The sequence below is a fragment of the Callithrix jacchus genome, chromosome 8 (genome assembly GCF_049354715.1).
Source record: "Callithrix jacchus isolate 240 chromosome 8, calJac240_pri, whole genome shotgun sequence".
NCBI classification, from domain to species: Eukaryota; Metazoa; Chordata; class Mammalia; order Primates; family Cebidae; genus Callithrix; species Callithrix jacchus.
The window spans coordinates 57,549,368-57,562,562 of NC_133509.1; the positions used below are offsets into that span (position 1 = coordinate 57,549,368).

General features: G+C 42.1%; 2 protein-coding genes across 17 annotated transcripts in view; one reads left to right on the plus strand and one right to left on the minus strand.

The window, feature by feature from the left end:
* The window catches only part of SLC7A8 (solute carrier family 7 member 8), a 58,398-nt gene extending 53,972 nt beyond the window's left edge, over positions 1-4,426 (minus strand). The window contains exons 1-2 of the mRNA XM_078334544.1: positions 4,262-4,426; positions 3,529-3,721 (exon numbers count right to left, since the gene is read on the minus strand). Coding sequence (XP_078190670.1) covers positions 3,529-3,679 — 151 coding nt within the window. The 5' untranslated portion in view covers positions 3,680-3,721; positions 4,262-4,426. The remainder of the gene's footprint in view (positions 1-3,528; positions 3,722-4,261) is intronic.
* Positions 3,637-13,195, plus strand: part of RNF212B (ring finger protein 212B) — a 73,460-nt gene continuing 63,901 nt past the window's right edge. For all 16 annotated transcript variants that reach the window (XR_013521105.1, XM_017977003.4, XM_078334555.1 and 13 more), the window contains exon 1: positions 3,637-3,687. The gene's annotated coding sequence lies outside the window, so the exon portion shown is untranslated. The remainder of the gene's footprint in view (positions 3,688-13,195) is intronic.

A 13,195-nucleotide genomic window follows, 5' to 3' on the forward strand; every position in this document is an offset into this window, starting at 1 on the left:
TTTTTAAGGACACAATCTTTGATCAAGGAAATAACAGTGTAGTCATTATGCTTTTACCTAAGAAATCTCCCAGAATCAGCTTCCCTACTTCATCTTCTCAAATCCTTCAAGATGCTTCTTAATCTCCTTCTTAGTGAGAATCTCTCCTTGCTTCCCACCATTCACCTAACTTTGCCCTTCTTCAGCTCTTACACAACTAATCCATTCATTAGTTTTCAATGTTCTCTGTTTAGTACATATGCATCTCATCTTGCCAGTCAGGTTATAAGGATCTCTCTGGCATGGGTCTTCTTTTAATTCATTGTATATTTCCTATAACACCTACCATTGTGTTATTCCTACTTTTAATCATCCATAATGATTGTGAATAAAATTTTATGAAACATGTAGTTTAAATTATCCCCTAAGTCAGTTTGGTATGAGAGAGATAGATTCAGGGCAAATGAGGCCGGGTGCGGTGGCTCACCCCTGTAATCCTAGCACTTTGTGACGCCAAGGCAGGTGAATTATGAGGTCTGGAATTTGAGACCAGCCTGGCCAACCTGGTGAAACCCCATCTCTACTAAAAATACAAAAAGAAAAAATTAGCTGGGCATGGTGGTGGGCGCCTGTAATCCCAGCTACTTGGGAGGTGGAGGTTACAGTGAGCCTCCAGCCTAGGCAACAGAGTCAGACTGAATCTCAAAAAAAAAAAAAAAAAAAAAAAAAAACTGCCGGGAGCGGTTGCTCACGCCTGTAATCCAAGCACTTTGGAGGCCAAGGCGGGCGGATCACCTGAGGTCAGGAGTTCAAGACCAGCCTGACCAACATGGTGAAACCCCGTCTTTATTTAAAAAAAAAAAAAAAAAAAAAGATGTAGGGGACAAATGTCCCTTTGCCATAGCCCCTGAAAAAAAATTAAAATTGAAAAAATAAATAAATAAAAAAGATTTGGGGGCCGGGCATGGTGGCTCATGCTTATAATCACAGCACTTTGGGAGGCCAAGGTGAGAGGATTGCTTGAGCCCAGGAGTTGGAGACCAGCCTGGGCAACATAGTGAGAATCTGTTTCTACAAGAAAAAATTTATAATTAGCCAGGTGTAGTGGTGCATGCCTGTGGTCACAGCTACTGGGGAGGCTGAGGCAGAAGGATCGCTTGAGCCCAGGAGTTCAAGGCTGCAGTGATGCAGTGAGCATGCCACAGCAACAACACAGCAAGACCCTGCCTCAAAAAAAGAAAAAAAAGAAAAGAAAGAGAGATTTGGTACAAATGTTACTTTTCCACACCTTATCACCTGATTCACTTAGAAACTTTCCTTTCTCTTTTTGCCTTTTAGTTCTCTTTTTTTCTGCAGTGTTGACATTGAACACCAGATCCCTGAAATCTAGACAGAAATGCCATTTTTATTTTTGCATTTGGTCTTGAAAACACTTGAATCATGACCATCCACTGAGAAACTTCTCTAGAAGAGAAAAGGGCAGTTCCTCAGCACATCTGTGACTCAACAGCCACGAAGGAGGGGAAGCAGAAAGGATTTTGTCCTCCATGTCATCTTAAAGGGGAAATTTGTTTCTAGCTTGAGTTGGGGTAGAATAGTGCCTATTGACTCTACGAGGATTCTCACACTTTGCAAAAATGTCTCAATTTCTTTGAAATGACATATTTGGAATCTCAAATTTTCACCACAGAACACCAGAGTTGCAATTCTTGTTACTGTAATGCCACCACGGGGAGCTTTGAGATTATTCTCACATTGAAGTACTATCCATAAGGTTGTAGACAAATCAGTAGCAACATATACCCACAGAAATTGTACTTATTATACCTGAACACTCCCATTTCTTCATAGTCTTAGAAAAAGATGTGAAAGGAGGAGACAAAAACATCTGTATATAGGAAAATACCCTCTACTCTTGAATACCTGAACCTATATTGGGAAGGGTGAGCCAGGCTGAGGCAGGAAGAAAGAGGTTTAATTGTGCTTGTGTGCACATCTGTGTTTAAGTCAGAACCTTCCTAGAGGGAGGAAAATGCTTAATTCTGTCAGTCAAATTGGTGAAAGAGGTATCAGGCTCTGGGCTATTCAGACCTTAAACTGGCTTGTGCTATACATACTGAATACTTGGCTGTTCTCATTTTTTTTTTTTTCTTTTGAGCAATCGAGATAAAGTAAAGGGGAGGCCAAAAAATAAAAAAAAAATGTCATGAGAAAAAGTAGACTGATTCAGATCATGACTCTACTTTTTCTTATAACGTTATCTTTCTTATAACTAGATAGTCTGGAAAACTTCCCAGAGTCAGAGAATCACATAAAATAGGATTCCAGGGGGTGGGAGGAGTGGGGGGATGGGATTCCATTTTGAAAAGAGACTCAAGGGAGTTTGGTCACTGAAGTTCCGGGTGAAGAGGTGAAGAGGATTATCTGAATACTGTACTGATTTTATTTGATTTCAAGAGTGTTCTCCAGTGTCACTATTGCTCAGATGCCAAAATATCTCTGAGCTACTGCATGGAACATGGCGTCAGCCAGAGAAACTGGTTCAGGGGCACCAGGACACAATGAGCATTCACAAAGGAACTCTGGAGAGATGACAGAAGCACTTCTATGCCTGACTGTCCTGCGCCCCCTTTTCTGGGAAGAAAGTAAAGCCCTCTACCAAAGAGAGCAGAACAAATTCTCACTCTGAAGTGAGGGCAGGAATAGTGAGCTATTGCCTGACATCCATCTCCCACACTTCTCTGGAAAGAGGATGGGCTGCCTGGAGACGAAGCTCTGTTTGGGACCCCTGTCCGGCCAAGTGCAGTCAGGGGGTCTTAGTGGCCTGCACTGGCATTCTTGGGGCCACCAGATTCCCCACCTTCATTGCCTCCTAGCTGGGACACACATTTTACCCATCAGTTCCTCCTCAACTCCACATTCTACTGCAAACTGCACATTTACCGAGAGGCACAATCTGTCCCCTCTTTTCTTTCATAACTTCCCCATCTGTGAAATGGGAATAACATCCCTGTCATAGCTACTTCACACAGTAAAAGTGCTGCATATGATAGAAAAAGCTCAAATAAAAAGGCAGGGCATTGCTGTTGCTATTTTTAATACCCATCCCATAGTTTCATTTAACATAAAACAGCAAAATAGCTACCAAATATGCCTTAAAAGCCTGTACTCAGCCTGGAAAGAATAGCTGCATACAAACTTGTCCAGGTCCCTTAGTCCCACCTTAAACCTATTCAACCAGAACCTCCAAGTGTAGAGACCAGGACCTGTATTTTTAAGGAGTTTCCAGGCAATGCTAATCATCAGCCGGGTTTCTGACCATGATTTGCTCCATTCCATGAACACTGGGCAGAATCTTTGCCTTGTTTGGAGGAAGACATGTTTCCTATACCTCTCAAACTTGACCAGTGGAGATGGGTTACAGCCCAGGTGACTGACAATCCATTTCCAAGGAATAGGAAGAACAATAATGCTCTCGAAGGGTTAAGATCTCACAGGAGGACCACCAGAGAGGGAGAGAAGGGGTCGGTGGGAAGGAATGGAACTTACCTACGATGATACCACAGGCACTGACCAATCCGATCTCTTTCTTCAGGGCTACTCCGCCCCCTCCGGAACCGGCCTCGGGGCTGGCGTCCGACTCGCCCCCACCTGGGTGTTTCTTTTCGGTGCTGTTTCGGTGCCTGGCTCCTTCTTCCATCCTTCTCGGTAAGATTGCAACCTCCAAAAGCTGCCTCCCTTTCTAAATGCGTATGCGTGTAAATAAATTGGGATAGAGCTTTGAATTAAAACGTCCTTTTCCGAAATAGGGACCACGCTTACCCTCTAAACAAGGTAAGCAGATAAAAGAGAAAAGGAAAATATTCCTACTCCGTATTCACACTTTCTGGTCACTCGTGTTTACAAACAAGAAAAGTGTTGCTTTAAAAAAAAAAAAAAGGCCAGGGGAGACATACATTTAAATATAAAAATAGAACTGTGCCAGCGACTTGGGCTGGAAATCTGCTGAAAGGGATGTGTCTTCAGAAACCAGGATGGTTCTGCTCTGTGCACCAGGCAGTGGCTTATTTCAGACGCTTCAAAAAGAGAGTCTGGATTTCCCTTCAGCTCTCCCCCTAATAAAACAGGAGATTGCCTTTACCTCCCCCTAGTTTTTCTTTTATGATGAAGACAAAAGTAGTTTTCCTTAACTATAGGAAAAAAGAGCAATCCTCAGGTACTTTTTTCTCTTCTAGAAAAACAAACTGTGACCTGACAGTGTTGCTTTAGATCTGGTTTCCACCTGCTCTGGGTTTCCTTTCCCTTCCCCGTCTTGCTTCCGCTTTTGCCAGATGTCCTCTTCTTTCTCGCTGGTCTTCGTGCCCTTGTTTTCCTCTTTTCGATCCCGTCCTACGGCACTGCCGGCCCCATCCCTCTGGTTTTCGGCAGAGTGGCTCCTCCACACACTAACGTGCTTCTCTTTAGCGAGGGGTTTTATTCGCAGGCCGAGGCTCCGCCCCCGCCTCCTCTGCTCCCCTCCATCCTCAGTCCCGTCTCCTCCCTCCTCTGCAAAGTAAATATTAGCACAGAGCCCCCAAACGCCACTGAGAAAATGGACTAAATTGTTTCTTTTTGCAATCGTCTCTCGCTTTCCCCATCTTTCTCCTTGTAACCAAGTGGAAGTAAACTCCTTCCACGACAACTGTTCCGGGAGAGCTCATTAGCTAGTATAATGTTACAGCTCATACAGCATCTGTGAACTTTATAAATAAGGGAACAGTTGTGCAGATATTTTTAATGCCATCTGAAATAAACTAGCCGATGTATTAAAATATTTAAGACTGGGTCATTTGAGAATACGGGAGAGAACGTTAAAGGGACATCATCTTGGAGTTTCCTAAACATAGGAAGAATCGACGGGTAAAGGAGGGAAATGGAAGGAATTAACAATGGAAAAAAGGTTCTTTTAGTGTAATTGTGAGCTCTGAAGAGTACAGAAGAAACAAAATCGCCAGGCGCGGTGGCTCACACCCGTAATCCCAACACGTTGGGAGGCTGAGGCGGGAGGATCTCACAGGAGGCCTCAAACGGTAGGATCACGTTTGAGGCCAGCCTGTGCAAGAGAGCGAGACCCCGTCTACCAAAATTTAAAAATTAGCCGGGTGCAGTGGTACAGGCCTGCAGTCTCAGCTACTCAGGAGGCTGAGGCTGGAGGATTGCTTAAGCCGAGGAAGTCAAGGCTGCAATGAGCTATGATGTCCTCACTGCACTCCAGCATGGGAGGCAGAGCAAGACCCTGTCTCAAAAACAAAACAAAACAAAAAGCCAAACAAACAAACAAACGAACAAAAAACACATGCACACATAAAAAGGAAAAAAATAAAATCATCAGGTAGCCTTGTTCACAGCTCTTATTAAGAGCTGGCTGAAACATGAAAAAAATTACTCAAACTCTGGTCCTGCAACTCCAAATATTTTTGCACTTACAAACTATTTGAAAAGCACACATGGGGAATTATCAGTACATTGGCGATCATAAAACAGACTTGTTGATGTTAGAATAACTAGCTTATTACCATATTGAAATTATACCTCCACTTGCCTGAAGAATTTCACTCAGAAACTGCTGCCTTAAGATGAGAGCAGTGATGTCTATTTATAATTGTAAAGTATTTTGAAAAAACAGCACGAAGCAATATAGTGGACAACACTGTAAGCCTAAAATAAAGTTATTTTTAGCCTTATTAAATATATTATGCAAAATTATTTAATTTTAAAATGGGTCTAAAAAATAAAGTTCCCCCAAACTGACCCCTAACTACAGAAATTTGGCCTCACTTTCTGGAAAATGTTCCAAAAGATTTTGGGTTTTAAGGAAAATAAATACTTAATTCCTTAAAATGAGGTTGGTTGAGCTGTCGTAACACAAGCCTTTTTAATGGGGTAAAGTCCAATCAGTAGTCATCTGCCCCCTTGATCACTCAGCAAGTATTCAGAGGTTTCAAAGGTTGGGAGGAACTTCCTCTCCTTCTCCTTTTGCTAGTTCAAGATACAGCAAATTGAAAACCTCAGCAAAAAAAAAAAAAAAAAAAAAGACAAGAAAAGGGTGGGGGTGGGAGGAGTAGGGTATAAAGGATAAAAAAAAAGAAAAAAGAAAAGAAAACAGACAAGGCAGGGAATATATAGCACAAAACTCCATGGGAGGGAATGAGTCATGGGAAATGAAAAAATGTTGAATTTGCCTCTAGCCTTTCCTGACAACTTTAGAAACACTGAGGGAAAATTTGATGGATTCATTTGGAAGCATTCAGATTTGAAGACTTCTGTTCAGATTTCAACATCACCGTATAAAACAAATAATGTTTCCGCTTCTCAAACCTGAGTTCTTTCAGTAATGTTCGGTAGTTCTAACTTAAATGATGCAGACTTAATGCGGGATAAAACATGAATGTGATGAGTTTGAGGTCTCTTGCCAAAAGCAGTGCAAACTGACAACAATATAGCAAGCTTTAGCCCTCTCAAATTATGAACTAAGAAGCTAAGGGGGTTATGGGATCAAATACATTCTTGGAATACAGTAGTACTAGATGCACACATTGGAAGGAGTTGTTAAGATTAGTATTTCTATTCTTTAGCACTTGGAATTTATAAGTGGCTTATTACCATCTATTACTGGTGCAATATAATATCTAGGAAAAGGGCTGGGCATGGTGGCTTATGCCTGTAATTCTAGCACTTTGGGAGGCCAAGGCAGGTGGAGTGCTTGAGCTCAGGAGTTCAAGACCAGCCTGGGCAATATGGTGAAACGCCATCTCTACAAAAACAACAAAAATTAGCCAGATGTGGTGGCTGCTGTGGTCCCAGCTACTCAGGAGGCTGAGGTGGGAGGATCACGTGAGCCTGGGAGGTTGAGGCTACAGTGAGCCAAGATTGCACCATTGCACTCCAGCCTGGGTGGCAGGGTGAGATCCTGTCTTAAAAAAAAAACAAACCAAACCAAAACAAACAAACAAAGCTAGGAAAGGAATCTCCCCACCTTCAAAGTGATCATTATTTATATTAAGTGCCTCTCTTTAGGTTAGAATCTTTTTGTGACATAAACTCTTAAGTGTGGCAAAATTCCATGTGACTAACATTGAGCAAGAGAGAGAGAAAAAAGCTTGGTGTAACATGTTGACAAAAATCTAAAAAATTACAAACTAATGTTTATTAAATTTTGAGCATTGTATTCTTTTTTCATAACTCTTCTGCATTTGCCTTTTTATTTTTATTCTACTCTCTACATTTGAATAGTGCTTTGCAGTCTACAAATGGTTTTCTTAACAATATCTTTTTTTTCTCATTTTTTCCTCCTTATTACTGTCTATTATTGGTGCAATATAATATCTAGGAAAGGGGCTGGGCATGATGGCTCATGCCTGTAATTACAGCACTTTCCTGAGGAAGTATCTTGGGCAGACGAGGCAGTTATTTTAAAAATTAGAAACCTGAGGCTCAAAGAAATGTTTTATCTGAGGTCAAAGACAAGACAGTCTATTCATGGGCAAATGGGAGATCAATGGTTTACTCTGAGCACTTTTTCAGGTTGCTATAGCTACTGGTCGAAGCCTCAACTTCTTTCACCCGAGGATTGGTTGGTATCTTAACTGTGCCTTTTAGAGACTTACCTTGATGCTAGCACTTACCTGCTCAGTGAGACCCACAGGACTTCACCTGGGCACCCCCAACATTTGTCACCCCCTTTGCACAGTCCTCAGTATGGTCATATCCTAAGTACTGTTTCCAATATTGGAGCCACTATTTCAGTTGTTTTGCATGTTTCAGATAGGAAGACATTGATCCCTTTAGGGAAAATTGTAGATGAAAGGGCTGTTTTCTTACAAATATGGATTTAGGAAGAGAAAGGCTGTGCGTGGCTGACACCTACTGGACAGAAAAGGTTATGGCCTGGGGACATGCTGCTTGTAATCGTTAAAACACACACACACAAACCCAATGCAGTCATGTTCTAATATTCCCCTACCCCATCCCCTACCTTGTTTTAGAGACAGCGTCTCACTCTGTCACCCAGTCTGGGGTGCAGTGGTGCAATCACAACTCACAGTAGCCTTGAACTCCTGGGCTTAAGTGATCCTCCCTTTTTTTTTTGAAACCAGGTCTTGCTGTCACACAGGTTGGAGTGCAGTGGTGTGACCACAGCTCACTGCAGCCTCCCAAGTAGCTGGGGCTACAGACTTGCACCACCACACCTGGCTTAATATTCCCTTTCTGAAACAAGTTACACATGTCTATTAATGCAAAGGAATTAGAGCACAAAGCTCATCCACTCCATTCCTGATTTTTTTCCCCTGGATCCAATAGACAGCACTTTATTCTTGCTTTTTGTAACAGAACTGTAAAGTCTGAGGTTACCAATGAAGGACCCAAATCTCTCCCTGGAGTTAACCACAGTCTATGCTCTCACTCCACTCTTCTCATATCTATGTGCCCCATACCTATGAGCTTTAGTTTGAAGCAGAAGGAAACCCTGCTTTAAAATAAAGCTAACTTTCTTCCCAGAGTCCCAGGGATGACTGCCTATAGTCAGTTAGATGGGGATTCCTGAGCCAGTGGTTTTAGAAACCTTTATTTCATTAGAAAATGAAAAGTAGATAAAAATTAATAGAAAAGAAGAAAAAAATGTGAAAAGAAAAGGCCAAAATAGGTCAGGAAGAAAGAAGGATGAAATGAGGAGACTCAGTCAGTTATTAAGCCTTTTTAGTGTGTGCTGTTTGCCTTTTGGGCATATTCATAAGTTCAAAGGAAGTTGTGTCTTCTAGGGTTTATGCAGTCCTGAGAATGTGGATGCAGCAGACCCTGCTTTGTTATGATGCTTAATTAATTCAGCTCTTCTGGAGATAATGATGAATCCTTGCTCTGACACAAGAGACAAAAATTCCAGCAGATTATTCCTCTGTCTGCTGCACTTGGTGGGATTCCATCGAGCCAGCCCAGAACCAGTGGGAAAGAAATAAAGAGGCACTCCCTGTGTTGGGCAAGATTTCCACATTAGCAAGATCTCCACCTTTTCTTGATTCCTTTGCTGGGCCCAATCTGTCATGGGGCCTTAACAGTCTTCTTTCTAAGGATTTAAGTGTCTCCAGTTTTGAGTACTTACATATAAAAACTTCAATTTCCTAATTGGTTTTCATTACGTTTGACAAAAATGAGGGCTCATATCTCTTTTTTCTTTTTTTTTTTTTGAGACTGGGTCTCAGTCTGTCACACAGGTTGGAGTGCAGTAGTGTGACTACAGCTCACTGCAACCTTGAAATTCTGGGTTCAAGTGATCCTCCTGCCTCAGCCTCCCAAGGAGTTGGGTCTACAGGTGCACACCACCATTCCTGGCTAATTAAAAAAATTTTTTTAGTAGAGATGATGTCTTACTGTGTTGTCCAGCCTGGTCACAAAGACCTAGCCTGAAGTGATCCTCCAGCCTCAGCCTCCCAAAGTGCTGGGATGACAGTTGTGAGCCCCCATGTTGGGCCTCGGGTTTTGTAAGTTGTAGAAGACAAGTTTCCTGAAGGCAAAGACCTGTTTTGTTCACTACTATAACCCTAGTACCTAAAATGGTGCCTGACACTCAATAAATATGATCAATTGAATGAATGTATAAGTAAGTGTTGATGTTCATTATGCATAATAAATAAAATAATTACCAACTGACTCCTTGATATACCAACTAATTGTAGCAAGATGTAGCCCTTGGTGCCTGCACATGGGCTGGACCACAGAAAGAGAAGAAAAAGACAATCAAGGTTTTGACTTTGAAGATTATTTTATATAGAGCACAGATTTCAAGCAGGCCTTTAACACTGCCAGCAATTCTACCACCATCTTGTAGTTAACTGACCTTTCCACTTACCTGCTCCTCTCTTCAAACCAATACCACACCCCAAATCTTCACTTCTAGTTGACATTTTTGACTATTGTTTCGTGGAGAAAATGGGAATTAGCAGAAGAGAACTTCCCCATGCTCCATTTACTATATCTGACAATCTACCTGTAGCTTTCCCCATATACTCCGCCTTCCCTCCCGTTGAAACGAATGTGCTCTTTGTGTTCCTATGTATCTCCCCTATTAGTGCACTACCTTCCCTGTCCTATCTCCCTGCTCAGGGACTTTGCTCTTGAAATTATTCCCTTCTCTCCTGCATCATCAGTTTTTCACTGTATTTTTCAATTATTTCTATCAGCATACAAATGTGCTGTAATAACTCACACTGAAAAATAAGCAGGCTGGACTGGGTGGCTCACATTTGTAATTCCAGCACTTTGAGAGGCTAAGGCAGAAGGATCACTTGAGTCCAGGAATTTAAGGCCAGCCTGGACAACATAGCCAGATCTTGTCTCTACTAAAAAAAAAAAAAAATTAGCCGGGCATGGTGTTGCATGCCTGTAGTACCAGCAACTCAGCAGGCTGACATGGGAGGATTGCTTGAGCCACAGGGTTGGGGCTGCAGTGAGCCATGTTCATGTCACTGCACTCCAGCCTGTGCAACAGAGTGAGATCTCATCTCAAAATCTATAACAAAATGAACAGAACTTCCCTTGATGCTACATTCCTTTCAGCTACCACCCAACTTCCCTGCTCCCACCTCCACTTCCTCATTTCCATTGGTGCTTGAATTTACTACCTCAAAGCTTTTGTTCCCATCACCTCCTGGAATCCATTCTTGTCAAGGTCACAAAGAGCTAGCCTTTTAATTGGACCACCGATATAGTCCTCTAGCGATCATTTTTCAGTCTTCATCTTACTGATCATACAGCAGCATGTGGCCAGCTAATGGCTCAGGAGCACCCACTGTCCTGGCTTCCCCCAACCTCATTTGTCTCTTTTGAGGCTCCTGGCTGGATCCTTTTCTTTCCCCAACCTCTTTTCTTCTCTATTTTCCCTCTCTAGCTGAGTCATCTCATCCAGTTCCATGGCTTTGAGTAGCAGGTCTACACTGAGGTTTTCCAAATTTATAGATCCAGTCCTAACCTCTTGAATAAACTCTAGAGTCAGCTATCTAACCACCTAATTGATGTCTCTGTTTTGAGTGCTTAATAGGCACCTCAAGCGCAAAAAGAGAGTACATGGTTCCCTCTCCAAATCTGATTTTTGCCCAGTATTCTCCACTTCAGTAAATGGCACTGGTTGGTCAGGACAAATATCTTGGCTTCAACCTTGACTTATCTTTTTCTCATATATCCTACATTTGGTTTGTCAGCCAACCCCTGTTAGCTGTAGCTTCAAATCAAATCTCTCAACTCTCTAGAGACTAATCACTTTTTTTTTTTTCAGATGGAGTATCGCTCTGTTGCCCAGGCTGAAGTGCAGTGGCCTTATCTCAACTCACTGCAACCTCCATCTCCCGGGTTCAAGTAATTTTCCTGCCTCAGCTTCCTGAGTAGCTGGAATTACAGGCACCCGCCACCATGCTTGGCTAATTTTTGTATTTTTAGTAGAGACAGGGTTTCACCATGTTGGCCAGGATGGTCTCGATCTCCTGACCTTGTGATCCACCTGCCTAGGCCTCCCAAAGTGCTGGGATTACAGGCGTGAGCCACCATGCCTAGCCAAGACTAATCACTTCTTCCTATCTCCACTGCTACCACCCTGGTTCATCACCACTTCGCCATCAGCTCTCACCTTGGCTGTTTCAATAGACTTCTCATTGGTCTCCTTATTTCCACAATGTTCTCCTACATTTTATTCTCTACACAGTAGCCAGAATGATCCTTCGTAATCACAGATCAGGTCATGTCCCTCTCCTGTTCAAAACCTTCCAACGCTGCCCGTCATGGCTAACTAGAATCAAACCTGAAGGCCCTGGTGGCAACTTGGACTTCATATCCTTCTCTTCCTTTCATCTGGTCCTCCAGTCTCATAGGCCTCCTTCCCAGTACTTGATTACTAAGCTCTGCCTCAGGGCTTGGCAGTAGCAGGAGCCTCTGTTAGTCGGGTTCAGTCTTCCTGCAGACAGTCTTGGGGCATCCTCACTTTCTTACATCATGCATATCCCTCTGCATACATCACCTCCTCACGGGGGACTTCTCTGGCCAATAGAAGGTCTGTCTCAGGCCAGGCACAGTTGCTCACTCCTGTAATCCCAGCACTTTGGGAAGCTGAGGCAGGTGGATCACCTGAGGTTAGGAGTTCAAGACCAGTTGGCTAACATGGTGAAACCCCATCTCTACTAAAAATACGAAAACTAGCCAGGTGTGGTGGCACCATGTGCCTGTAGTCCCAGCTTCTTGGGAGGCTGAGGCGGAAGAATCATTTGAACCCAGGAGGCGGAGGTGGTAGTGAGCCGAGATCGCACTCCAGCCTGTGCGACAAAGTGAGACCCTGTCTCAAAAAAAAAAAAAAAACAGTCTACTCCATCCCATCACCTGTACCTTGCCTTTTATAATATCTGTCACTACTTAACATTAATGTTTGTTTGTTTGCTTGTTTGTTCCTTGTTTGTCTTTCCTATTAAAATGGAAGCTCTGAATTATAGATGTTGTTAGTTGGGTTTTTTTGGGGGTAATGATACCAAAAAAGTTTTATCTTTTAGAGATAAATCCCAATATATTTATGGATGAAATAATCTGACTTCTTGGATTTGTTTCAAAATAATATAGGGGGAAGGATAGAGGGAAGGATAGGTTACCAGTTGAAAAAGGCTGAGTTTATATTGTTTAAGTGGGATGATGAGTAATAGTTCATTAGACTATCTTCTTTTGTATGTGTTGTAATTTTTCTGTAATAAAAAACAAATAAATAAAACCTTTGCTTGTTTCTTTATCATTATTTCCCTAAGGCCGAGAGCAGTTCTTGGCATATAGAAGGCACTCCTAACAAATACATATTTATTTGATATTCATTGTATAGTGAATCTTTAGGAGAGTAAAGGTTTATTTTCAAGATAAATTTTATTTAATTACTGCAAATTATTGGAAATCTAAATTCTTGTTTCCAAAGGAGGATTTTATAGAGTCTGCCCTTTTAGGCCATGCATTCAAGAATATTCTAATTATGGGAATGCCAGAAATGATAGTCACTAATTTGGTGATAGCTATGCCTTTATGCCTTTAATTATCTTCATAAGACCAATTTTTAAAAATACAGCTTTATTTGTCTTACCTCTTTTTCACCAAATCATAATCATCAACTGTATTCTCCTGTACCAGAAATGTGTGACAAAGTTTGGGAGAAAACCCAAAAGTT